This window comes from Embiotoca jacksoni, unplaced genomic scaffold (assembly GCF_022577435.1).
Source record: "Embiotoca jacksoni isolate LCO1_2020_lvr unplaced genomic scaffold, fEmbJac1.0.p SCAF_2, whole genome shotgun sequence".
Taxonomy (NCBI): Eukaryota; Metazoa; Chordata; class Actinopteri; family Embiotocidae; genus Embiotoca; species Embiotoca jacksoni.
In genome coordinates, this window is record NW_027185340.1 from 17880229 (window position 1) to 17906976 (window position 26748).

The following is a 26748-nucleotide window of genomic DNA, read 5'->3' on the forward strand; positions in this document are numbered from 1 at the left end:
AAGGAGGAGTCGGGTCTTTGTTGCATGAAAAGACCTCCTCGAGTACCGCTCCGACCGATGCACGGGGCAACAGGGAGGTCGTGTTGTCGCAGTTTTCAAAGCAGAAAGCAACACCGAGATACCAAAGTATTCATGTCATTGCATTCACGCCCTCGTCGGCATGCCAGCGTCCTCGGGGCAGGCACATGGATCCATTTACACCTGTGGTGCTGAAAAGAGGAAAAGCCGGCATTTTCAAACTAATGTACATATGCTCATGGGAAAAATAAGACGGGAGAAACTCATGCTGGTGCTAAATATTGTTGGGTGGTGTCAGCTGTTATGAAGCTAGAGTCTATAGTCCTCCGAGCCCTTGAGGCTGTTCGGTCAAAGGAGAGATGACGCAGCCAAGTATCCCGAGGAATTATGAATATTGAAAGATGGTGTCGCACACAATCTTCATCCAATGCCAATGTTCAGTGGCTAAACAGAACATAGCATGTCCTTTTTTTTATAGCAGTGGAGAGGGTAAATGTGTCGAGGTGGGCTGGTGTGTGGACATATAGAGATTACGATGGAGTTGTTGTTAACTGATAAACCAAACCAATTACTGATGCGAGATTTATTTTTCAAACAGTATCTGCAGTCTTCAACCAGTCTTAACCAATCATTCGGATCATGAATACGACAGCATTTTTCTTCGTTGCTTGGACACTCATCTAAAAATGGTGCGACCTTTAATTCGTGTGCATCGACTTTGTAGAAATATAGTTGCCTTAATTAATTCTTATTGGCCTCTTGGGCCAAAACAAGATGGAAATATGATCCTGTTATTGAGGTGAAGGGATTAACGTGTGAGCAACAACGTTTCCACATCCAGTAGACACGGAGCAACATTAACATGTTTGTGCTTTGTGTGTGGTTCAGAAAACTCTTAACTCCAATGTAACTAACCTCTAAGAAAAAAAGTATTTCATTTAAACACATTTTTTTTACACTGTCTGTGCTGCGGAGGAACCTAATGAGAGAATTTGTGAGCCAGAAAATCAAAAACAATGATACAAAAATATACCAATTGTTGATATAAAAATAGAACTACAAATAAGAGGTAACATGTTGACATATTTGAATGGATATGTTTCAACCAACCTTTCATAAAGTCTCTCGCATTTCACTGATTAAAATTTAGCCAAGTCAACATTTAAATATTTTTTTTACAAGTTTGGTAGCAATTAGGGCAACAAAACACGGGTGCTCTTCTGCACACCTGTTGAACATGAGGTAAAAGTTCCACGCACGTCCCTACAGGATGTGGTTTCACGGCCTTATTATCTATTCACTGTCTGAAACTCCACAGCAGGTGTATGAGTCACAGTCCAGAGCTATTTCATGTGGTGAGTGGAAAAACATTCTGAAAAACTGCCAAACACAACAGCATCATCAAACAGCAGACACCGGTCACGGCTCACTGATAGCGATGTTATTGTGTCGGGACAACTGCTTAACACGAGACATGTCCAAAAAACTGTAATCAATCCCCACCTGCCACAGCGTCACTGTTACATCATCCAAAATGATGATAAGAAAGGAGCCCCTGTCAATATAAACTCCCTGTTTTTCTTCATTCTCTCAGCATTTAACCAAATAACAGATTTTTCTTTCTAAAGGAAAAGTTAGAAATTTCAGAAAATGCACTTATTTGCTTTTTCGTCAAATTAAATGACAATTGACCCCAATTGTACATAAAAATGTGGCTGGAGCTAACTGCTAGTTAGCTTAGCTTAGCATTAAGACTGGAACTAAAGGCCAGGGCTGGTCTTCAGTACAATTTTGAGGTACTTCTACTTCACTACATTTCAGAAGGAAATATATTTCCAACAGCTGTAGTTAGGGTTACTCAGAGGTATCCTGTGGAACATTTTTGTAAACAAAGTTCTATTGTCACTGTTACTCACTAAAAACATATGGCATGTCCCTGAGGTTTATTAAACCCAGTGAATCCCCTTCCTTCCTCATGAAACACAACAAAGCCAATCTCTTTTTTTTTCACTTTTAATCCTGTATTGTTTATATGTATGTTTATAAAAGAGCGGTCTTGTTTATCCTGCCTTTACCGGCATATTGTTCCATTGCTTTTTTGCTGCGTTCGTGCATTACTACCATCTGCAGATCAGTGAAAAAAAGAGTGTGGCACAATTGGCAGGACTGTGTCACCAACATGCATGTACATGTGCACGGGAGTCTTCGTGCACGAGTCAAGCAAAACAGACACCGACTCCTGACCAGGAGGTCTAAACCTCCACAGGGGTCCCAACCTTTTTGACCTTTGTGACTCCTTACAAAAAACACAGAACAGATCGGGGCTCCTCGTCACTGTGGTTTTAACAGATAAAAGTTTGACCACCAAAGAGGAAAAACTTCCTATTATTTCACAAAGAAGCAAAAAGAGTTGAGAAAAATCTGAAACATCTGCAGTAAAATGTGGCTGAATTTTTTTTCTCCCTTTCGTTCCTGCCCCAGGAATCACCTCTTGACCCCTCATATATGTTCAATGACGCCCTGGTTGGGAACCCCTGGGCTAAACGGCCAAACATGAATGAAAACTAGTTCCACCTGGACCAATTACAACGCACAAATGCTTATTGATGCGTCAGTTTTAATGTCAATCACCAGCAAAATTATGACTTTTACCTCCCCTGTCACGAACTGAATAAAAGAATGCGACAAGGTGATTTACTGAAATTTATCAAGCCTCAGATTGACACAAACAAAATGACAGAAAAACCAGCGATGCGATGAGTGAGTGGATGCGTTGTTGGGAGCTGTAGAGGTGTTCGAAAAAGTCGTCTGATGCAGGACGACTGGTGAGAGACAGTGAGAGGTCGTGCTTTTATAGCCTGGAAGGCCCAGGTGAACCACATCGACTGGCGATCCCATCGTTTAAACGACTCCTTGCCGAGGTCGCAGCCTCTGGGAGTGCGGGGGAAGCAACAATAACTTTGCCAATTTGTGTGGAAGGATATAGCACCCAAGCCAAAGACCTGAATTCTTCTTTCACCACTGCCTGATAAAACAATCCACTGATTAGCACCTCTAAAACTCACAATCTAACATGATCTTGGATAAACCGTCCAAAACTACAGTTTGCCTGGCGGTGCTTTCTGACCAAACAGTTCTGGGGACTCCCCGAGACGAACTACCCATGAACTTCGTTGCGACATGCAACAACAACAGTCCGTTTGCTCGTGTTTGGTTCCATTTTTTTAGGGCTTTGCACCCGACCGTTGTTGGTGGCGCACTGGCTCATGTGTTCAACCGATCAACAACCGACGTACAATCATCTTCAGTTCCTGCCCCGCAAACAAAAAACGGGGGTACTTCCTCAAACAGATATTAAAACAATGAAAAAGTTCCTTCGGCCCAAAAGTGACTTTTTCTTAAGCAATTAAATAAATAAGTGAGAAGTAACACGTTAGTTATTAAAATAGTGAACATACATGAACACGCTGCAGCGTGACAACAGACTGTAGTTGTTGCATGCAATAGCATTGGCTTTAATATCGCGCCCTCGTCAATCAAACTTGACAACAAAGCACGACAAACACCACGTTTACCTTCGGTTACATTTAAAGGGGGCCTTGAGTACTAGGGGTCTCGCCGTAGAAGAAGGATCTTATTCCAGCGGCCTCTAGTCTACGTAAAGGAAAAAATAGGACAAATACCTTGACAAAAATACACCAGTTAAAAATAAGCCGGGCTCCATCGTGCACTGCACCTGCATAGCGGGGTTAGTAATTCTCCTTGGTGCTAATGTAAATGTTTTGATGTGCACAGGGCTACTAGCGGGCTGCGTTTAAAATAGACTAACCTGCTGAGCATGTGCTCGCTGCTTAACCTGGGGCATACAGTACAGTCTGGTGGGAATGTGTGGCTAATTCCACCGATTCTTTCCACTACACAGAACCACATTTTCACAGGTCACTAGATTTCCTTTGTCAAGTGCTTTAGGTGCACTGACAGCTTGACAGCTTTACACAATAGCCTAAGCTGCCTTTGCAGGATTTTTTTTTTTTTTTCCCTCCACTTTCTGTGGGAAATTTCTGCATCCTAACAAGCTGTTGCTTTGCAGAGAATTAAGTTTTACGACGATGTTTGTTGCAGTGATTAGCGGTCATTAAAGTGGCATGCAGCCAGAGTAGAGGAGAGTGAGGGGGGATGGCGGCGGGGATTTTCAGGGCAAAAACTGCCCTGAGATTAAACAAAAGGCGTTGACACATTCTTTGATAATTCTTTTGGGAGCATGAAAATGGCTCTTTATATCTGTGGATTTTAATTAGCTCAGTTATCAGCTATATTATAAACCCGAAAAGACGCCCTTTGGGATGTCTCCGCAAGCCAATCGAGCACCATTCCCTAATGCTCCCTGTGTTCAGTGTCATTCTCTCCATCCAAACATTTCCGCAGCTCCATATCTCACTCAATTCTCGAATTTCCAAGGTAAGGTATGACACACTTTGCTCCGGACACTGATCCCAGTGAACATGGACGAGCAGAAAGGTCGTTAGACAGCTATAACTACCAACTAAAATGATGTCACTGATGCATTATTTATTTATTCTTCTGGCAGAACACTTACAACTCTTTTTAGCAATTTATTGGAGTCTGACTATGTAAACAGTGAACCCAGGGGCCTTCAGGGACATGTGCGAGTGGTTCCCTGTGGGTAGTGCCACGATAAAAATAACTCAGTCAAATTCAACGTCCCCAAGGAAGCTAAGGAATACCCTTCATGTGCCTGCTGCGAGCCCTGGACTTGACCTCCAAGAGTGCTATTCACGTCATTACTAACAGGTTCAAGTTGCTCCGTATGCCTCGGGTTTGTGTAACAAAAACATTTGACGGCTCACATGTGGGAGCTACGATATACAGAGATGTAAAAACCTCTGCGATATTAGGATTTGTGGAAAATTTCTATCTGAACGATCAACATAAGCAATAGCAATGGAGCTACAAGTAGGAATTGTTTTCATTATTTATTCATCTGCTGATTCTCCATTAACAATTTAATTTAATGTTTGTAAATGTAAAAAAAACAAAAAACAATTTATAATGTCCTAAAAGGCCTCTGTGATGTTTTTAATTGGTTTATTTTGAAGCAGTCGAGAACCTTAAGATCAAGAAAAAGCAATTGCAGTAACGAGACAATTTGAGGTATTTTTACTTTAAAATGTACTTAAGCCATCAATCAATTATCAAGATAGTTGCCTATTAATCATCTGTCAGTCAGCTAATCTATTATTTATATGTACTACTACTCACAGCAGCAAGCCTTTACATAGCCAGAGGAGACTGGCTTATATTGGGAGAATATTAATATGAATAAAGGCCTTAAAAGTTTATTCTAAAGATAAACAAATACAAATAATAATTACTACTATTAGGAAAAATAAAGTGATATAAAGGCCCATTTAAAGTTCATTTGACAGTCATCCCTTTTTGCTGTCAAAAATAATGTCAAAGTGATTTTAAATATATTATTAACTATTTGTTTTATCAATAGAAAGGAAGAAATTGTTCCTTTTTTTGTGTCTCATTGCTCTGATTAGCAGCAGCAGGCAGGTTGAGGATCGACAGGCAACCAAAGACTTAACTACAGAAAGCAAAGACACAGAAAGGGTAAAGAGATCAGTGGCGATTACAAGGCAAGAAAAGACAGTCGCTAGTGTTGAAGAGTTGACAAGTATCGAAACGGACCACGGTGACATTTGCAGGTGAGCTGTTCATTATGTAGCAGCAGATCAGCTCACGAGCTAACTGGCCTGCAAACCGATGTTGGCAGAGCACTTTTTCCTCAGGGGATGTCTTTTTGGATTCTGGTTCGACAAGCCAAGTTGCAGAACAAGACATGATCGTGTAACATGGGTTACTCAAAGACTGTAGCTCTTGTGTTGTGTAGCAGGTTGCTGGCTGGTTGTCTACAGGTGCAAACCAAGTGGATGCGCTTTGAGAGTTTCGCTGCGTTCAAACAGAACTCGCGAGCTCGTGGCTACAACGTGGAAAGTCGTGCTCACGGTATGCTTGGCGGCTTGGTCGTGAGAACACCGCTGCGACGCAACAGAAACATGGAAGGCGTCTAGAAGCTACAAGGGATAACGATTATAGCAAGCTAGCAGGGGATAACGTAATGCAGGAAATGCAGAGACATAATGACAGAGGGAAAAGATCAACGATAACATTTTCCTAGGACGCATTATTTAAGATATAATGAAAAATTTGACTAAAATTACAATATATTAGCTTAACATCCAACAAAAATGCAACTTCTATAGTCTCTGCCATTTCTGTAAATGTCAGCAAACACATTACACGACAAGAGGAGGGCGTTCATATGAACTCTTCTCGTGTACATTGTATACATGACCCCCATTTGAATGCAGCATTTGATGCAGCGTCACCACTCAGCCTTGGTTCAAATATTTTTTTTCCCAGTGGTCACTCACAGACCGTCGTTATCATGAAGCCGTCATATTTGTAAAAACGTCCACGTTGCCTTCAAAGTAAACTTTTTGGCAATCGCAAATGCGGAAGTCACCAAACTTTTTTGGGGCTTACACGCCAGGTGAGATGATTTTTGTTACAGTGTGTGGGTGCCAGACTTGAGTCCGCTATCCAGTTCTGCGTAATACATCAATGTTCAGTCTTCTGGACATGCAGGAGGCATTCAGGTACATTATGGAGTGTCGTTCACCCGCATTTTAGTAGCATTCTGACCACGACATACAATCACTATGGCGATTATGCATGTAAAATGGAAGAAAATATGCTTTGGCTCATGTTTTTAATGTGTATATACCTACTGAATTGTAAGGCGTTATTATTATTATGCAGCCTCTTTACACAGAATAGCTGGATTGATTAAAATAACTGCATCAGTAACACTGACAAGGAAAAAAAGTGCTACATTAACTTAAGTCCAACTGAAACTGATGTTTTGCAATGAGTGCAATGACAATGTATTTAAAACCAAATTACCAACCCGCTCCAAGAAATGTGTTATGGTCACGCTATGAGTAGTGATAATGGCCACTATAAAGAATACCCACAATAATATACTATGTTTTTCAAAGGGGAACCAAGCAATTTGAGATTTTTATTAACTTTGGAAACCAATTAACGGCGATAATATGGATAGGTTTTTTGGCATAGCTTAGGGCAGCCCGGGCTCGACAATAATGATAGTCATATTTTCACAGTAGAGTAGGTTAGCTAATTGGGGATCCAACAGAAATGTCTGCTGCAGACATTTGCTCGCAGCAGCAGAAAACACAGAGTGCATGGAGGACAGATCCAGAGCAGTGTAAACTGGTTTGAAAGGGAGCTTTTTTTTTTTTTTTTAAACCAAAAATCTCTACACTTGAAACCACATTTTATAAACTTTTTTTGGGTCAAATCCTCCCCAAAAATAAGAAAACCGGAACTCATTTAATACTCATTTGCAGGACTATTCAGTGCTGCAGGTTGGTTCACCTTTGGAAGATAAACAGACAAACACGCAGAGCATCACAGGGGCCGTTTCCTCTATTTTGTATGCTACCAGCCCCTTCCCACACAATAAATCAGGAAGGTTGTGACACTGACAGTTTGTTTAGCTCACATAAACATGGAGCACCCTTAGAAACCGCACAGCCTCTTTCCACTATCCCTCCATAAAGCACTGCAGCTCAAGAGTGCCAATCACTACACAAGGACAAAGTTGCCCAGGTGCTGCTCCCGAACACAGTCGCACCATGACGGGTCCAATCGGGCACCTTCGTGACCTGAAACTAAACTGGAGAGGGGGGGGGGGGGGGGGGTGGGGGGGGGGGGGAATATGAGCCTTCATAATGTATGAGTCGAAAATTTAACCTCCAAAGGTTTCACATCACCGAAACTGAATCCAGAACCGGGGCGGAGCGCCGCATATGTACATCATTGTGCTTTTGTGTAACGTAATAACTTCAGCCTGGGGTAATATATACATGCTTGCTGATTTTAATTTGAGCTGAAACACAATAGAGAGTCAACTTGAATGCATCCAAAAGGACTGTAAAAGACGCTGCAAGAACTTGAAATTGGTGATCATAACCCTTAATAAATACTCGAAAGCTGTGCCGAGTCACGACAGGACAGGGAACGTAACGGGGGAATCGATAAGGAGCCGGCCGCAGGAGCCCACCGGGCCTCTGTGATTTATGAAGGGTTACATTCATGAGAACCAGGTCGCCAGCATTGTTTACAGGATGAATCCCTCACAGAAGCATCACTTCAACACATATGATCCCAGCAAAGTGCCAGACGACAACTTCTAGATGAAAAGCAGAACAAAAATAATCCTCCGTTTGCTGCTTCAGTGCAAAGAAATTATCCGATATTCAGCTTTTCATCCACCATACCATGGAGATCGCGGAGAGCTTTGGGAGCTATGCTGCCAAGACTTTTGTCTCACCCACATTTAATAGCTGTTTTTTTTTGGACTCTGGCAGTAAACACTCAGCATGATAGTTTAGAGGGGTTGACTATGACGGCTTGCACGACATTCCTGCCGCACAATCAGCTCATGTAGTCAGTGAAGGCCCGGGCCACTGGAAGCTGTCAGAGCAAAAGATTTCCTCATCTGACGGCGCTGCCAACTGGCAGCTATAATACGTTCACCGTCCAAAGAGTCCTGACAGCTGTCATGCAAGTAAAAGCTTATTTTTGTTTTATTTCTCAACATGCGTGTCCTTTAATAATTTTGATGAAAGAAAAGTTGGGGTTGGGATACTTGTTGAGTTTGCATGGTAAATCTGAGGTGCTGTGAGATGATCAACAGGATAGCAAAGTGTAAAATAACTACTTCTGCTACATAAAAATGGGACCTTTTCAGGCTCAAATAAAACAATTGAAAAAAAACAACACTCTTTTTAGTTGAATTGCTCGCAACTTTCTAACCATATGCAACTAGTGACAGAAGTTCCTTCAAGTCAGCTTCATATGAGTGATGGATTGTAAAATGAACACAAAATAATCTGCAAAAGTTGGAGCCGTTTTTAGTCATTTGAGAATGTGAGAATTTTTTGTATTTGTGTTTCTGTTCTTCTCTTCCTCCCTATTTTGAATTATCAATCAACATTTTTCTTAAAAATAAAATCAAAACCAAAACTTTAGTGGTTATTTTTTTGTTGTTGTCATAAACATTAAAGATATCAGAATAAAAAATGGGTCACTGGCTTTAAGCTGTCACATTTTTAATGCATTTTAAGGGACCAACAATACTTAATATTTAAGCATGGCTACAGTATTTCCTTAAACAAATAATTTTTGTTTCCCAAACTCTTTCTCTTGCTGCCAAAAATCAACATTGTGGTGGGAAAAGTCAAATAATTTATTAGGGTTATTTCCTGCTGGGTTTAAAACTTGCAATTCAAAGCTTAAAGCAGTTTAAAAGGCAAAACAGCACATATAAGACCTGTTGCTTCAAATCTTCACACAGAGCTGTGTCTACGTTATAATAGTTAATATACATAATGATCAGTCTGAAAAACGCTCTGCTTCGTCATTACAAACACAACAAGAACTCTGCAGTGTCATTGCAGCTGTACTGTAACAAATTAGACTTGCTGCATCCACTGAAGTCCAGAAACTCTGCTGTGGAGAACCAAGCGGCTGTGGACTGTGTGTTACCTCTGCTCTGTCACCTCCCTCCTAATGACTCCTGTGCATCTTTCCTCAGCTCGGCATACCCAGCCAGTGGTGACCACCGTCATCACATCCTCCTCCTACACACCATCATCATCATCGCCATCATTCAGCAGCATCATCCCTCTCGTTTGCACTGTCCAGCCCACAAACTTCCAACATGTCCAAATCTGCTTGCTTATGTAACCGTGCAGATGATTTAGCAACCAGTGACCGTCCGTTACATCAAAGGTTCAAGTGGCGAATGAACCCTCAATCATTGCTTTCCAGTTTAATCAATGTGAAAAGCCTGGGTGCGTTTCATCTCTTCATATTCTCTACTGGAGATTATTCAATCTATACAATGGATGTCAAGTCTGGTGGAGTCCACATGAGCCATCGGTGGCTGTGTCAACCACAGCTGATTCAGCCGTGCAAGCATCTGGAACATTTTGGTTCGTGTAAATAGGATCAGGCGTAGTTTTATTATCTTTAAAAAGGAGCTTTTGCGGTTTTCCACTAAGCGTGCACGCTACATGCAGAGTAAAAACCCCTCAATGCATCACTCGACGTGCACATCGTGAGAAAAACCTACTTTTATCGGATAAAGGTGGGTTTTAATATCTAATAGGAACACGTATGTGATATAAATGATCGTGCACTACGACTAAATGGTGTCCAACCCCCCCCCCCCCCAAAAAAAAAAAAAAAACACTGCTGTTTCGTTATATTCTTCTGTCACAGCCAAAATTTCCACATGCGTCTCCTGACTGAGGGACAATGCAGTTTAACTGGATGCTCATGCTGCTGCTTCAAATTGGATTGAGGCCATATAACAGCATATTGTGCTCAAGTAATCAATATATGTAATCCGTGCAGTTACAGTTTTAAATTACCTCGATAATCATGCAACGATGAACTAAACGCCGTGTCAACTAACACTACTCGACATCACTGCGGCTCACTCACGTTGCTGGAAAACATGGAAGTATCACAAACGCAACACAATTCTCACTCCGTCTCAGCGTGTCCTACCTTTCAGAGAGTAAAATCCTGCAGCGCTGCAGCGGGGTTGAACCGGAATAAAACTCTCGAGGCAATCAGCACTCCTCCAAAAAGAAGCGTCTCCTCGCTTTTGGGGCTCCGGTGCAGAGAACCAAACGCGGCGGATCTCCGGCGCTCAATGAGCGCAGCTGAGGCGGCTGTCAGGTTGACGTTGGAAGGCAACCCACTACTTCCTGTTACATCACACTTGGAGCCTACAGCTGAAGACCTGGAATCCGAGGCGAGTCTTGCACGGTGCACTCTCAACTCCCACACTGATACAGGCTTTATAAGTGCAGTTCATTGTAATTTATCCCGGAAATAGTCGGTTTCCACCTGCCTCGCCGCAGTCTGTATGAGCACCTCAGGAGAGAAAACTTGTCTGGAAACGTGCAGAGTTTGCAGCTGTTGACTCGCTTGTTCGCCCGTGGTCGGTACAACCGGTCCGATAATGGGTTATGAGGGAAAGCAGGGCCGTAGCAGAGTTTTAAAAGTACTTAGATCGTGGATCTGAGGCTCCCCATCAGCCCACACAACACCAATAAAAGATGACATCCAGACTTGTAATTATTTGTATTTTACTTATATAGGGGAACTTTGACGGACAAACAATAATATATTAAAATGTAGGCTTTCTGGTGGTGATGTTAGTGGCAAGACATCTTGCAGACTTCATTTGTAGCATATATGAATGTAAGTCCAATATTCATTCTCATTTTAGCTCTCTATTAAGATTTATAATAAACACTCTATATTTCACTTAGTAGTGAGCAGTAAATTGAAGTGTCATCATCACTAACGGCTGCTGAGTTTCTCCACTTTATTTATTTTTTTTATTAATTGCATTGTGGGATAGTTAGCAGAAAGAAGTGTGCATCCAATAGACACTACTGTTTTCAATCCAATATGACATTTTTATGGGCATTATATAATGATCTTTGCAATCCCATTTGAGACACTCACATTAAAAATCAGGTTATGATGGAAGTATAACCTTATTGTTATAATACAGAGCGAAACCTCCCACGGTGTCCACAAACTGCTGAGGTAAATATATGTGTCTTTAGCTGATGAATGTTCCAGCATGTTGACCAGCTTCTAGCTGACTTTGTCTGTCAGCCCTTTGGTTCAGACCCGGTAGTGTACAGTGGATTTATCAGCGCGTCTTTTCGGAAAACGACTTCCTGTTGCTGGTTGATACTGTACACTGAATTAAGGAGCAGAAAGTTATCGAACTAAATGAGTGGCTAGACACTGTAATCTCTAGCTGTGAGGAACCAAAGAGCCAGGTGGTCATTTTTCTTTCACTACGGTCAACCCCTTTCACAATACACGCAGACATTTGGTGTTACACTTGCAGTTGTCTCCCCCTCCTGCCAGTGAGAATCATTACAAAAACAGTGTTGACGTGTGCTTACGTCAAAGACATCCTATATGCAGATTATAAATGTTGGCAGCATGACTGGTTTATGATCAAAATTTGAATCCAATTGGTATGATAACATTTGGAAAAAGAGCTAGACCAGTGCAGGTTTAAAGTGACTGTTGTAGTTGTATTGTTTTGTGAGTTGCAAAATTTATGTCCCAACATAAAAACCTGGATGCGGCTCCATAAATTAAATGCTGGGGAAATGCAGAATAATTCACATGTATTTATCGGTCAGAGGTTTTTCAAATTTCAATAAAACACTCAAAAATCATCAGCGTATAAAATAGTCTTGATTGTAGAAAGTGCAAAAAAACTTCCCAGATCCCCTAAAATATTACACAAGACATGACTTCAGTGGTAACTATGGTCCTGTATAGAGGCTGACAAACGTAAGCACTTAGGTCGCTTAACACAGTTGGATTTCCTTTACTATCCAAAAAAGGAATTGTTGACAGTTCGAAGGTTTATGGAACTGATGGAAACTATTTTCTCTCGTCACATACACACAAAAGACTGATGGGATTATCAAAACAGATCCAGAGGAAAGAGGAAGAAGATTAGTGACATTTATTACACACTCTTACAGTCCAATGTATTACAGCCGTGGTTATAAAATGAGACAGTAAAAGTGGACACTGTGCAAACAAAAGAAACACTGCGGCTCAGAATAATACATTCTTTACACAACACTGCCCCCTGCTGGTTCTCTTCACCAACACCATTAACAGGACTGAACAGTCACAATAATGATCGAAAAGGTATAAAGTCTGAGGATATTAAAGCAGTCATTAGCTTCCTCATATTGATTTACATTTGTGAGGACATGCTTCTTTTGATTATATGCATTCTTTCCATTAATGCAGGAAAAATGATTGTCCTTCATCTTTAATCTGCAAATGCTGTTCTCATTGAGCAACAACAGTAAAGCTATACCAAAAACATTGTAGAAAAAAATATCACTTACACACAGTAAATATAAATTCATTTTGTGATTGTTGGTGCAACTTTGGTGTTTCCCGTAAAGCTTACAGAGATGTTTGTCTAAGGATGATTGTAACAGAATCTTAAAACAATAAAAGCCAATAATATTTGCGTACAAAATAACCACACATGCAAAGCATCATTGCAGAAAACTGCTATGTTTGATATCAGCAAAACAAAAGCTGTTCTTTGTCAGTGAGAGACAAATCTACATAATGATTCAGTCATTAAAAAGCTAATTCAGGCATAATAAAAATTATCTCTACACAAGTACTGCAATCACAAACCAAGTGTTCCACAACCTGTGTTTTTAATCACTGTTTTTCTTTCTTGTTTGCTGTTCTGGGCTCAAAATTGTGGCAAAATAGGCTGTTCTGAACAGTATGGCTCCTCACCTGCTGTTTAAGAAGCAATATAGCAAGTTATCACTCAAAATCCACATATAGAATATTTCTTCCTTCTCTCTACGTCTTTTAGTCTTTCATGCATGTTTCTACACCACTGTTTTACCGAAGTAATTAGGTTCTAATCAACTATAAAATGATGAGACGGTACAATGAATGGCCTGTTACACTATTGATAAGTAGCCAACCTTTACATCCTACATGCAGATTTTGAATGATGACTCCCTAAATTGCCTATTAAACTCAGGTGAATGCATGGTGAATTTGACCAAATTGATTTTTTTTTTTAACATTTTTATTTAATTAACTACTTAACCCCAAAAGGTGTGTTGCGTGGAATTAATAGAGTTCAGCAAAACGGTATTTTGTGAAGAAAAACGACAACCCGGGTTTTGGCAAACACTATGAGACAAGGGAAATGAGTAAAGCTAAAAATAAAGTATGAACATAAATACAGATGACTGCACAGCAGTGCAGGATCTCATGCAGAGCTAAGTGTTCACACTGAGCGATTAAGAATGCTTCCTATGTTTTTCTTCCTTATTCGGATCATCCTCTTCCCATCACCTGCAAAAGAACAAAATGAAACAACAATCTTAACAATCACAATTGTTCTGTCAAAGATGTTCTTCAGTATGACATCTCAAACAACTACTCTTGGTTAATCAAATTCACTTTGACTGTCTATAATAAAACAAGGCACGGTAGTTGATTTTCCGAATGGTAACAGGCTGTTTCGAATCGATCTCCTCAAACACTCCTACCCTTTTTGCTTTTAATGCACTTGTGAATGCAGTGTTTCCGGAATGTGAAGTTGTTGTGGTTTCCCCCGCAGCCGCTGTAGGAAAACATCTGACATCTCCTGGTCTCTCGGTTGTAAGCAAACCTCCTCACTGAATCGTGACATGTCCCTCTGTCCACGGGACTGAAGCATAGATCGGAGGGAGGTCTCAAGTCTGTAAATGACAGCATCAGGCCGATAACAGTTATTCTTATTATCAATCAGTGTGTCCTGAAGCGATATTACACTCGAGATTGTGCTTTAATGACGTTAAAGTGTGATATAAGTGTAATATTGCGATTATACAACAAGTTATCAGCTAAATAAAATATGTAATCTAAATGTATTCATATTGTGGGGCAATTCACTCTCACAATATAAATGTTTTTGTTAGTGCCATCGCCGTTTCCATGGTAACACATAGGTAATGACTAAGAATTGGAAAACAATCAGTCGTGTCAGTAGACTCCTATGTAATGTATGCCATGTTTACTACGCCAGGAAGTAGTCCGACCCTTAGCAACGACCCTAGCAACAGAGAGGATTTCTGCTTAGTTTTATTGCTTTCAAGAGATCATTTTTCAAACTGAATAAAAACAGCACAGAAACACAAAACTGCTTAGTTAGCTCAATCTTGTTGTAGGTGAGATATCCGCTGAAAAAAGATATCGACGGACTTATGTATTTTCAAGATTTTAGCACCGTGTCACGTGTTAAACATAACCGGTCAAGCTGGCCGCCGCCAGGATTTTATGTGCGTGATTATCCACGGTGTTATGGTACGGGTGCTCGGAGCGGCAAAAAAGCACCAAAAGAGACCGATTTTGCCAAATGGGTCACAATTAGTAGGCCTATAACAAGTAAAAACAACATTATATTGCATATTATATCAAATGTAATTCTAATTATATATTCCCACTGAGAAGGCGGAGGGATATTTCTAGTGATGAGCTGGATGTGCTGTTATGCTGATTTGAGCACGTTCCAAATGTTCAGTTGACCAATCAGATCGCTGAGTCGGAGCTACTTGTTGTATAATCAACAATTAGATGGGACCCAGAATTCTACATGTCTTCCTTGAAATGATTTATCACTGCATTTATGCTCCAGTCCAGCTGGACTGCAGGGCCAGGAAGAGGCTGGAGGATATCACGGCCTTAAAGCGGCTGAAAACTAATGACGCCTGTTTGCTTTTCATAAGCTCCGTCTTAGCTTTTAACTCCACATGGGTTCGTACAGTCAGACGCAAAGCTTCGTTCTGACTGGAATAGATTTGGTCCAGTGTCTGCAGGCTATCAAGACTTCAATTGACAGATTCTTTTTTTTTAAGTGAGAGTTGTTATTGTGGCTTCCCACAGGGCTGTGCAAGTTCTTCCCTTTGATTTATTCCGTAGCTTTCTTATGGGTGAGACACAGATTCCTGACTGCAGGAGAGCTTGTTAACACTCATGAGTGGTCTTTTCCACAACTGATGCACACTGATTATCGTTGGGAAACACGGTGACTTCAAAGCTACAACATTTATCTTATTGTAACTTAATATGTTGGGGTCAGCTGGGGTTAACAGGGACAATAAGTCAAGGAATTGATTACTGGTAACAAACCTATTCATACTATCTATACAGCTATTACTCTACTAATGTCACTAGTTGTAGTAAAGCATTCACTTTATGACCTAAAAGATTTGACACAAGAAGAAATTCAATTAAACTTGTCTATCTAGTTTCTGCTGTTAACCATCCCATTCATTCAATTGCAGGGCATCACCATTAGATGGCGCTTCCTTCACAGAAACATACTCGCACTTGAACCAATGTGTGATGACCCCACAGACTCTAAACTGACCTCAGAACTTAAACTGGATCTTAAACTGACTGAACCTGATCTGAAGGACCGAGGAAACCTGAACACTACCAACTCAAGTACTAATGTCCAACAATGCGTCTGTGTTGATTTTGTAGCATCACACAGCAGCAGGAGCCATACTGTCCTCAAACACAAGATTGGAATCGCAGGATCACTGGATTGTTTTGCATTGCCAAACTATTTTGATAGCTGCAAAACAGTTTTGCAAAAGATCAGGGTTGTATCCAATCGGCAACCAAGCATGATGTCCCCCTTTGGTTCGTGATTTTGATGCTTCAGTATTTTGGCCGTCCCCATCTTGGTTTTCTGGAACCAGAAGTGACCATATTTGGATAGAGAAACCCTCCAAATCAAAATGATTAATAATGATGTATGAATAGATTCATTGTTGTAACAATAGTTCTTCTCTTTCGACACATGGGTCCACTGCATCTTCTCCCAAGTGTGCACCCTTGTTCTGCCACAAGATGTCAGTCTTTGGTTTCAACATGGAAGCATTTGCATCAAACTACATGCCAAATTCTCGAATGCAAATTTTTCAACTTTTATAACTTTGATATTCAAATACTGCAGTTTATCTCAGTGGTGCCACCTGGTTTTTAGTACTGGCAAGAATCAAAGCCAGTTTTTATCTTGTGATTCTGTTTAATTTCAGATCAGAATAATAGATTGTTATATCTACATACGTATTGTAATAGTTTAATTCTAAAAGCGATGTCATCTCTTAGAGGTATTTTGCTGCACACTGGAGATCTCATCGAATAATTGCACCTCAAAAAAACAGATTTATAAGGAGGCAAAACTACTGAATCTTTCCCTCTCAATATTTTCTGACAAGTGTTAAATTGAATTTGTTGAATTATAACTCTTTGAATGAGTTGGCCCGGGTTTCCCTGTGCTCTCCCGCTGCAGCACTAAACAGCCTTGGAGCACAACAGATGTGATATACACTCCCCCACTGCTAACACAGAGAAAATTAGTAAGTGGAGATATATGTGACAAATGGGACCTGGAAAGGAGACACTGATATACATTGTTTCTGCCCTTTGATTTTCACAACAGAAGCAATTTTGCAAGCTGTCCACCATTTATGCATCAGTGCACCCTGACGTTTTTTTCTTTGACTTTTCACAAAAAGATACCGGTAGCGCACGGTGGTTTAATAGATGGCCTGAATTTGCTTACTTTGAGGTCTGAACATATTTTCTAGAATTCATCGGGGATTGCTTGCTACTCTGATGACAAGATGAGTGATTTAATTATCCCTTTCAACAGTTAATCTATCCCACATGTCTGGTGTAATAAATGAACACTGCATTTACTAATTCTGGCTTTCTGCCTTGCTGTCTGAATTTATTTTTTACGCTATTAGTCACAATATTTTTCTCGCTGATCAAAGTTACTTAAGGGAAAAAGAAAAGTAATCAGCGACACAGCAGGCTGTTGTTTTTGATACCGAATTTTCACCTCGCATTATTTACATCTGTGCGTTGGCCTAAAAAAAAAAAACAAAGTGCAGAGTGTAGAGTCAATAACCAGAGATAACTAGCTGTGAGGATCATGAGTTCGGGTCTCTGACTGATTTCAGAACTCAGGAACTTCAGTCTGTACTTTTATGAAGCAAACATAGATGAATTTGTGCTCGACCCATCTTCCCCTCAATTTGCAAAACATTGGACTAATTTTCATGAATAAACTCAAATTCAGCTCGGTCAGCTTTCCATTGACTTTGGACTGTGTACCATGTCTTAAACTGGCCATGCGATGTGTCTTAACATAACATTTAAAGTCATATTTTCTTACCTCTTGTCTGTTGATTAGTGTTATTCAGTTGCACCAGAGGTTCACTGACAGTCAGTTCTCCTGAAAAAAAAACGAGATCAATCACTCAACTCTCCTATAGTGAGTGAACACTGATATCAGGTTCATGTCTGTGTTTAAAGTACACGACTGTAACTGTGATCGTATAAAGACCAGATACAGCAGGAAACAAAATTACTTGGGTTGCTAAAAAAAAAATTCTAAAATACATCTATGAAACCTTTGAAAACTCTAACCAATGTTTTTTTTATATGTAACTATTTCTTGCTGAAGACCAGTGTATCCATCTGCCCAGTACTTCTGTACAGATTTTTTTCATGTTGGATGAGTGTTTGCTTCTTCTTCCAGTCATGCTAAGTTAGGCTAAAAACCTCCATCAATCTTCTCATCTCACTTTAAACTAAGGCTGTGTCTCAATTTTTCCACCTCCATCAGGACACTTAACTATTAGTACACTTAATTGCAAAGTATGTGAATTTCGACAGAGTATTGTTATCTTAAATCGCACACAGCCGTTGTCCACTTACTGTAAATAACGGCCACAACATTTGAGTGCATCACTTGTCAAAATATCTGCCTTCTTTGATAACTTATCTTACTTAAAATGAACGCGTCCCCACTGTTTCACACTTTTATGTAGACATATACAACTTAAGTTGGTAGTTGCAGCTTCTTCAGGCGGTAGTTTCAGTTTCAGGTGGCCCCTCCCTCTTTAGTAAAGTAGCCACGATGGCGACCGTTAAGGGTGACAAATGTCCACCATTTCATATTCAGTTTTTTGACGGGCTGAGTGCACTACATGTTTCTATACTTGTCCGCTTGAAAGCACAAAAAATTGTGTAAGTACTGAAGTATGTGAATTGAGACACAGCCTGTGTTTAACTTCTGCAAACCTTTGCTGTGGGTGGATGATTTGAGCATTTACTGGAATAATGTTTACTAGGATCTTCAAAAAACTGAATATCACACACTTGTTCACATGTAGGGTGTGGTGTACATTCAGTTTTACCAGTTAATACGGTTGGCTGCACAACATCGGCCTTCCTAATGGGCTGCGTGTGGACTTCTGGTGCCGTCGTAGGTTTTGCTATAGTGACACACAAAAAAGGGAGGTACAATTTGAGAAAGTGTCTCCACTGCAACATGCAGACCATCAATCAATATACCTAAAACAAATTTCATTAAATCCCACAGATCAATCACAATTAAAGTAAGTTTCATGTCATTAGTATCAGACTGTATAAAGGGCAGCAAGCATATCGTCGACAAATGAAGCCAAATAATCATCTGTCTTAAATTACTATCCTTTTTAAAAATAAAACTTCTTTAATTGATTTTGTGTACAAGTTTGGCTGCTGGTGTAATTGGTCACAGTCTGGCGACTTGCTTGTTATTTTCCTCGACAATTTCAATATCTAAATGACTTCTAAGGTGGGCCTACGTCTGGCATAATTGAGTTTGCATTGGTAACTTTAAAACTATTTAAATGCTTAATCAAGGTGGAATGTGATTTCATGGCCAGCTAAAATTCATCAGAAAGTTAATTTTCTGAAGGTAGCGCTGTTTTGATTATGTCACCTCTCTGGAATTATTTTTCAATTGTTATGCAGCAACTGTGATCTGCCGTGCTGCGGCCGACGACGGACCCTGAAGTATACATTATGAGACCTTGCATACTGCTTTGAGTTAAAGACGGGAAAGTCATTATTTTTGTCGAGCCAAATTAAAGAGTTTAAAACGACAAGGTAAAAATAGCATAGACTACAATTACAATTCTGTAGCTAGACTTGTGAGGCTCAGACACATTGTGGGGACCTGCCTCCCTTTTGGGCTTTAAAAGCAAGTCTCTATAATGTAAGTCAATGTAATGTCACTGTATATTCACATCGATCAGTTCAAACATTATAATTCATCCGATTTATACTCTGTAGGTCCCCTTTGTGCCACCAAAACAGCTCTAACTTGTTGAGACATGGACTCCAGAAGACCTCTGAATGTGTCCTCTGGTGTAATGTTGCGTTCAAATGGATCTCCTGAGGTCATGGTTACAAAATGGGAAGTCATTTGCACCATATGCTTGGCGTTAAAGTGGTTAAGTTGGAAAATCACCATTGCGAGGCAATGGCAACATGGAGGGTGTCTAGAAGCCACACAGGCTAACAAGCTAACAGGTGGTAACATTATGCAGGAAACGCAAAGGCACAGAGACAAGATGAGGCCAGTAGGAAGATCAACATTTTCCTCAGACGTAGACTATTATGCAAGTTATGAAGAGAAACTCACTTAACATCCAATGAAAAAGGAATTTCCATGGCCTCTGACATTTTCGTAAACATCAGCAAACACATCACAACTCATAAAATTGAGGTTTGGAGTTCATGTGGACTCTTGTGGACAGGGTAAGAACAACTCCATTTGAATGCAGCAAAACTGTGGCCCGAGTCAAAGTCGCTCAAATCTTTACTCTTGCCATGTTTTGCTGCTTCCAACACATCAACTCCAAGAGCTGACTGTTCACTTGCTGCCTAACACGGTATATCCCGCCCCTTGACAGGTGCCATGGTGATGAGATAATCCGTGTTATTCACTTCACCTGTCAGCAGTTTCAATGTCGTGGCTGATCGGTGTAAATATACATTCCACCAGATGATATCATCTGTGTCGTTTTCACGGCTGCTGAGCTCAGCGGCCCCTCCTGATTGTATTCATGGTTTCGGCCTACCTGGGTTCTGACACTTTGCCTGGCAATCGGCCATGATCCTGAAATTGTTGGCATTGCCAAAGCAGCCGCCGTAGAAGAATTGCTTGCACTGTTGACTCTTGCCGTCAAAGAAGTAGCGCATCAACAGGCCTCGACAGGGACCCGGAGCCTCTGCTAAATGACACGGGTTCTTGTCATCTAGGAAAGGAAGAGAGAGAACAATTGTAAGAAACTGAGAAAGGACTCCATCACAGCGTGTAATTATCAAGTCTGTCTTCAAATAAATAAATAATCAGTGAAGTTTCTCATCATCAGAGTGCATGTCGATCCATAGTTTTGTTCCCAATTCATCTTTGAGCCGAAATAGAAGATTTATGACTTGTGCTACTAAGTTATTGAACATAAACTTCTTTCATGGCGGGCTTGTCTTACCAAGTTAAGAAACCAAGAGTCTGATAGAAGTGTCTAACTGTCTCCTGCATTCCACATGATACAGAACTATCCTTACTTTGTTTGGATGGGATCAATAATACTTTTCAGTTTCTGTTATTTGTGTTCAGAACACAAAAGCTCCAACAACTCTGAAATCGACTTCTCTTCAAAAAATTTAATAAAACCAAAAAAGGAGAAAGAAAAACAAAACATGACTCACTTTGCTGCTTCAATGCGGTTTTTAATGTTGGTTTGAATCTATTGTCCTGATTGGTAAATTATTTATTTTTAAAGTACGTCACAACAGAGCCAGAGATTCTGCTTATATCTGAAGGCCATGAACGGTAAATTACATATTTGAAAGATGAATTCAATACAGTTCAGTGAAGCATGCTTTGAAAAGAAAACCCAAGCAAGGAAAGGTCGCAACAATAAAGACAAGTGGAGGGAGGCTATTCAAACCTGTGTATGTCATATAGCCTGTATATGGGGTGCAACGACAACCTACACAGGCTGTGACCCACTTTACAATCACCGGGCAGTCTCTCTGTGCACAGACCACTTCCTGCTTTCTCCAGCAGTGCAGTGACATTTCCACTCCAGTCAGGTTTACGATACGATCCACTGCAAGCTGAACAGTCAACACTTGCAGCTAAAACTTCCTTATGTTCCCTCGTCCCTGGTGAGACACATATTCCCCTCCTCTGCCAGGAGTGTGCTTTCTTTTCTGTTATATCTTTTCTACCACTTACCTCGACTCTTATTCCCTTCTCTCAACACCCGTTGCATACGTTATCACCCCTGGGTCTTGGGTGTGTTGTGCCTCGGGCCTTAAGGCGCCAAGCGACAGTTTGATGCTCATCTAAATTCTGTCTCTGTTAATATGTACAGTACGGTTATTTTTTTGGTATAGTAACACAGTTTTGTTTCACTTTCGAGGCCTTTCCATTATAGATTTAAGCAAAATTACAGGAGAGGGTACAATGACGTTAAAGCACACCCTCAAGTGTAATATTACGATGATACAACAAGTTACCAACTAAATATAATATGTAATCAAAATGCATTCATATTGTGGGGCAATTCGCTCTCAAAATACAAAAGTTTTAGTTAGTGCGATCTCTGTTTCCATGGAAATACATAGGGTATGACTAAAAACTGGATTGCATCAGTAGACTTTTATGTAATCTATGCAATGTTTACATCTCCAACAAGTAGGCCGACCCTTAGCAACGACCTAGCAACAGAGAGGATTTGAAGTCCGTTTTATTGCTTTCTCAAACTGAATAAAAACAGCACATAGAAACACAAAACTGTTCAGCTAGCTCAATCTTCTAGTAATTAAGATATCTGCTGAAAAAAGAAACCCGGACTTCGGTCAAGTTAGCCGTCATATGTTAAAACCAACCGGTCAAGCTAGCTGCCGCTTGGATTTTAGGTGCGCTGCTATCTGTGGTGTTACAGTATGGGTGCTCGGAGCAACAAAAAAGGACAAAGAAAGACCCGATTTTGAGTAATGGGTCACATTTAATAGGCCCATAACTAGTAAAAACAATATTATATTGCATATTATATGCAATATAACTCCAATTATATATTTGTCCGATATGGCAGAGTGATATTTTCTAGTGATGAGCAGGATGTGCTGTTATGCTGATTTAAACACGTTACAAATGTTCAGTTGACCAATCAGATCTCCGGGTCGGAACTACTTGTTGTATAATTGTACTTAAAATCAGGCATCCCAAACTGCATTCGCCGCTACTTCAATCTAAAATCTTGTTATCACCTTCTGCAGTGAGGAGCGCTCAGGATGTTTTGGGAGATTGTGAAGAACCTGCTGTTTATTTGAATAAGCTGTCGCAAAACCTAAAAAAAGAAAAATAATCTATAAACTCTCGCTACAGGCTCCTGCCTGATTTGAGTTTGTTACACAATCACAGTATGAAATGCACCACCACAGGTGCAACCTTGCAAGGCGTGACTGTAGTGATCAACATTTCTCAACACGGAGTAGAGAGTGTGTGTCTCACCATGGGAAGTACACTTTGTGGTGTATTCCATGACACAGGCGGTTTATCATTTATTCATTAAATATATGACCATAGTACAACAAATTCCTATGAGGTGTGCAAAGTATAATCATTATCTCCAGTTTCACATCTACAATGACACTAATGGTGCATTTTACTCTCTGAATGTGTATGCCGAAGATGGTTGAGGCAGTGAAATAAATAAGTAAACACCCTAAACCTCACACACGCACCAGTAGATCAGTGGGAACAAAGACACGCTGTGATAAAACCCACAAATGTTATTTCATATTCTAGTGTGATCTCAAGGGTTCCAGAAATACCAAACACGTCAGGCGGCTTTATCAGGAAATGTGTCGAAAATGATGCTCAGAACAGGAGAAGATTTCGTTTCATGGACTGCTGCAGACCTGGGTTTGAATAGTGTTTTCCTCATTGTAAACATATAGCTTTGATAGAGAGCTGGAGCATAACACACACACACACACACACACACACACACACACACACACACACACACACACACACACACACACACACAAAACACACAAGTTTCTCTCCTGTAACAACACAATCGTCGCTAAATCACACAACCGTTACCTTCAGTAGCAACACATTAGCAACTTGTCAAATTCATTACATTGTGTTCATAGAAAGGGTAATCTGGTCAAGATAAAGTTTGCACAAAAAAAGATTTCAATTTTATTGCATCAAAACAGAGTTGAGCAAACGCAAAAGTTCTGGGACATTTTCTAAAGTACATTCATGTGTTTGCCAGGACTTTGTGAGAAGATGCATCATGTGTTCACATCAAGACTGCAACAATTAGCCGGCCAGAGAGAGTGTGATTTACTGGCTCACAAGGCAACCAAACACAAAATCAATCACACTAGTTTGAAGCAAAATTAGAATTCTGTTGCGAGTTCCGATATGTGTGCGACCTGTCTGGACTCACTGCGACTCGGCATCTGAGGACTTTAATATGGCTGACGGGGAGGGCGAGGGGGGTATCTTACATCTACGCACTCTCTGTTTGGTTTATCAGTGGAGCCTCTGAAATAGCCACACTCTACTGGAGGGTGACCATGATTAAAATGCTATCATTGTAACATCTAAATACATTTTATGAGGTGACTTTGACTTAAAAGCACGGGCAGAGATGTGTCAAAAGGTAGTGGTGCTGTTCTGTCTGGAGCAGTGCAGCGATGAATAATTCAGAAACACAATTCTCTATTAAAGCTGTGAAGGTGGAAGAGGTGATTTGTGTTTTGAGGAGAACTATTGGTCAGTTTTATTTATTTTTTATTTCAAACGCTGGTTGTGATTCATACGGCCCATCACTGTAGGGAGGTCTGGCTGCTTTCCAAAGACAATCTCAATATTTCAGCAAAACAGACTTCAACATTGAAGACCGGCAATGATTCTGAGAACTAGAGCCTGGATTTTATGTAAAAAAAAAACACATGTATTTTAATGTTTGTTTTCACATTTTTTGGCTCGTTTTCATGTCATCTGCAGAAAAATGACACGATGTGCAATTAAGCTAATGAAAACTAAAGTTAGGACATCACTTTGGATCCTTCCTTTATCTCCTCAGTTGCTTTCTCTCCTCTTCTTTATTACATTTTCTTCAATACACTTCAACATATATTGAGAGAATTTTGTTGTTGTTACCTCCAAAAGTGCTGACACAGCCTTGGCAAGGCCTTCCATGGAAAGAAAAAGACAGCTGACTTCTAATGCAATCTACAGATTACAGCAAAATAAATGAAATCGGGCCGTAATAATAACAGCGGCCACTGGATGGAGACAGATGTACTCCAATGCAACCATGACAAACACTGACCTCAACAACCACAAAAAAAAACCAAAAAGCATCTTCTATATTTCTGATGACTTTGTTATGATGTTATTTCCTGAAAAGTGACACGTAAATCTAGTTTGTGGGCCAGAAAAAAGACAATGTCACCGAGTGTTAAAGTTCAAACGTCTGCAGGCTGAGCGCAGAGGACAGGAAATATGAGTGTGTTATCGCAGCACAAAAATTGAATGTCAGGCATTGTCTCAATAAATTGGAAGGGCTGAATCCCTCTCCGAGATGAGACATGCCAGTGATTTAGGCAGAGCAACAACTAATTATTATCTCCAATGATTATTTGTCATTGGGCAATTTATCTGCCAATTATTTTCCAGATCAATCTGATTAATCACTAAGTGTATGAAATGTAAACTAGATAGTGGGAAAAAGTCAATCCAGTTTTCTAAATATGACATGTTAAACCTCATTAACAGGCCAAACTCAACAAAACTTTTAAATTACTGTCACATAAGGAAAATAAAAACAGAAACTCCTCATCAGTGAGAAGCTCCAACTGTTGATAGTTTCAGGGTTTCGCTTGGGAAAATGACTTTTTTTTTTAAAAAGGAAAGCAGTCCATTGTTACACTCTCCCCCACGGACATGAGCCTGATCCTTGACTCATGATGTCTTATCTTCTTCCCTCAGGTGCATCTGGTTTGGTCTGATTGAGTGGAAACCAATAAAGAAGGGGCAGGAACCTTGGCTCACCTTCTTCCACCTTTCGGCCACGGCAGGAGCAGAAATCTTTGCTTCGTGACCAAATGAGTTAGAGTTTTGTTTGATGTGGTTTCTGATGGGCCTGGTAGTTGTGTCTAGTTCTGATGTTTGGTTCAGGGTTAGAGGGAAGACACCAGGACCTACAACTCTCTGTAGGAACCCTTCTTTTTATTAATTTGATCCGTCCCATCAGCCCTCTGTTGGTTGAATGTTGGCTGTGGTTATGTATTGTTTTTTCTTTGAGTAATAAATGTAATATTATATATATATTACAACTCAAGCAGCAATAACATTGGTCACCCACAGCAGTATCATATCATTTGTTCTGTTGGCTATTCTTTCCCTCTTTACTTTATTTACTTTTCTGGGCTGACAGACTGAATATGGGGACAAAAAAAAAAGTGCATCGGAGCCACACTGAGTCTCTGACCTCTTCAAAAAGAGCTATCAAAGGTACAGCAGACCGAGGGAAGACTTTCTGGTCAACTTTCGTTGCAGTAAAATGTCAGGACGAGAGACGAACAGATAAAGAAACAAATAAAAGTACCCCATAAGCCTCAACACTCCGACTGTTTGTAACCTTTATGAGAACATTCCTGTTAAGCTGCCCGTGACGGTGTCATCGCCGGGCGTTAAGAAGGGATAGGCGAAATAAATCAAATCAGTGTGTCAACTCGCAGTGTTTGTGAGAATTAAAATGTCACTGATTTGATGATACCAGCGCCGCTGCAAAGGATGAGTGACGTTACGTAAAAATGCACAAAAATACATTAACCCTTAAGATCTTGCTGTCTGCAAGTGAGAAGTGCAACGACATTTTCAAACCTCTGAATGCATCAGTAGAAAAGTCTCAACCTCGTAGTGTAGAATTTGATGTCTGTATTTCATATTATTACACAGGCAAGCATAGGTGGTGATGATCAGTAATAATTGAAACCTTATATTGTTAATATAGTTTGATTTTCAAATTCATTTACAAAGTCATTAGACCTAATCAACCAGAC

At 40.3% G+C, this 26748-nt stretch overlaps 2 protein-coding genes across 2 annotated transcripts in view; both read right to left on the minus strand.

Moving 5' to 3' along the window:
* calcrla (calcitonin receptor-like a) overlaps positions 1-10979 on the minus strand; it is a 33385-nt gene extending 22406 nt beyond the window's left edge. The window contains exon 1 of the mRNA XM_069154843.1: positions 10711-10979. The gene's annotated coding sequence lies outside the window, so the exon portion shown is untranslated. The remainder of the gene's footprint in view (positions 1-10710) is intronic.
* A 1721-nt stretch (positions 10980-12700) lies between these two features.
* The window catches only part of tfpia (tissue factor pathway inhibitor a), a 41855-nt gene continuing 27807 nt past the window's right edge, over positions 12701-26748 (minus strand). Inside the window, exons 3-7 of the mRNA XM_069154844.1 lie at positions 20724-20900; positions 19011-19088; positions 17984-18043; positions 14298-14489; positions 12701-14100 (exon numbers count right to left, since the gene is read on the minus strand). Coding sequence (XP_069010945.1) covers positions 14033-14100; positions 14298-14489; positions 17984-18043; positions 19011-19088; positions 20724-20900 — 575 coding nt within the window. The 3' untranslated portion in view covers positions 12701-14032. The remainder of the gene's footprint in view (positions 14101-14297; positions 14490-17983; positions 18044-19010; positions 19089-20723; positions 20901-26748) is intronic.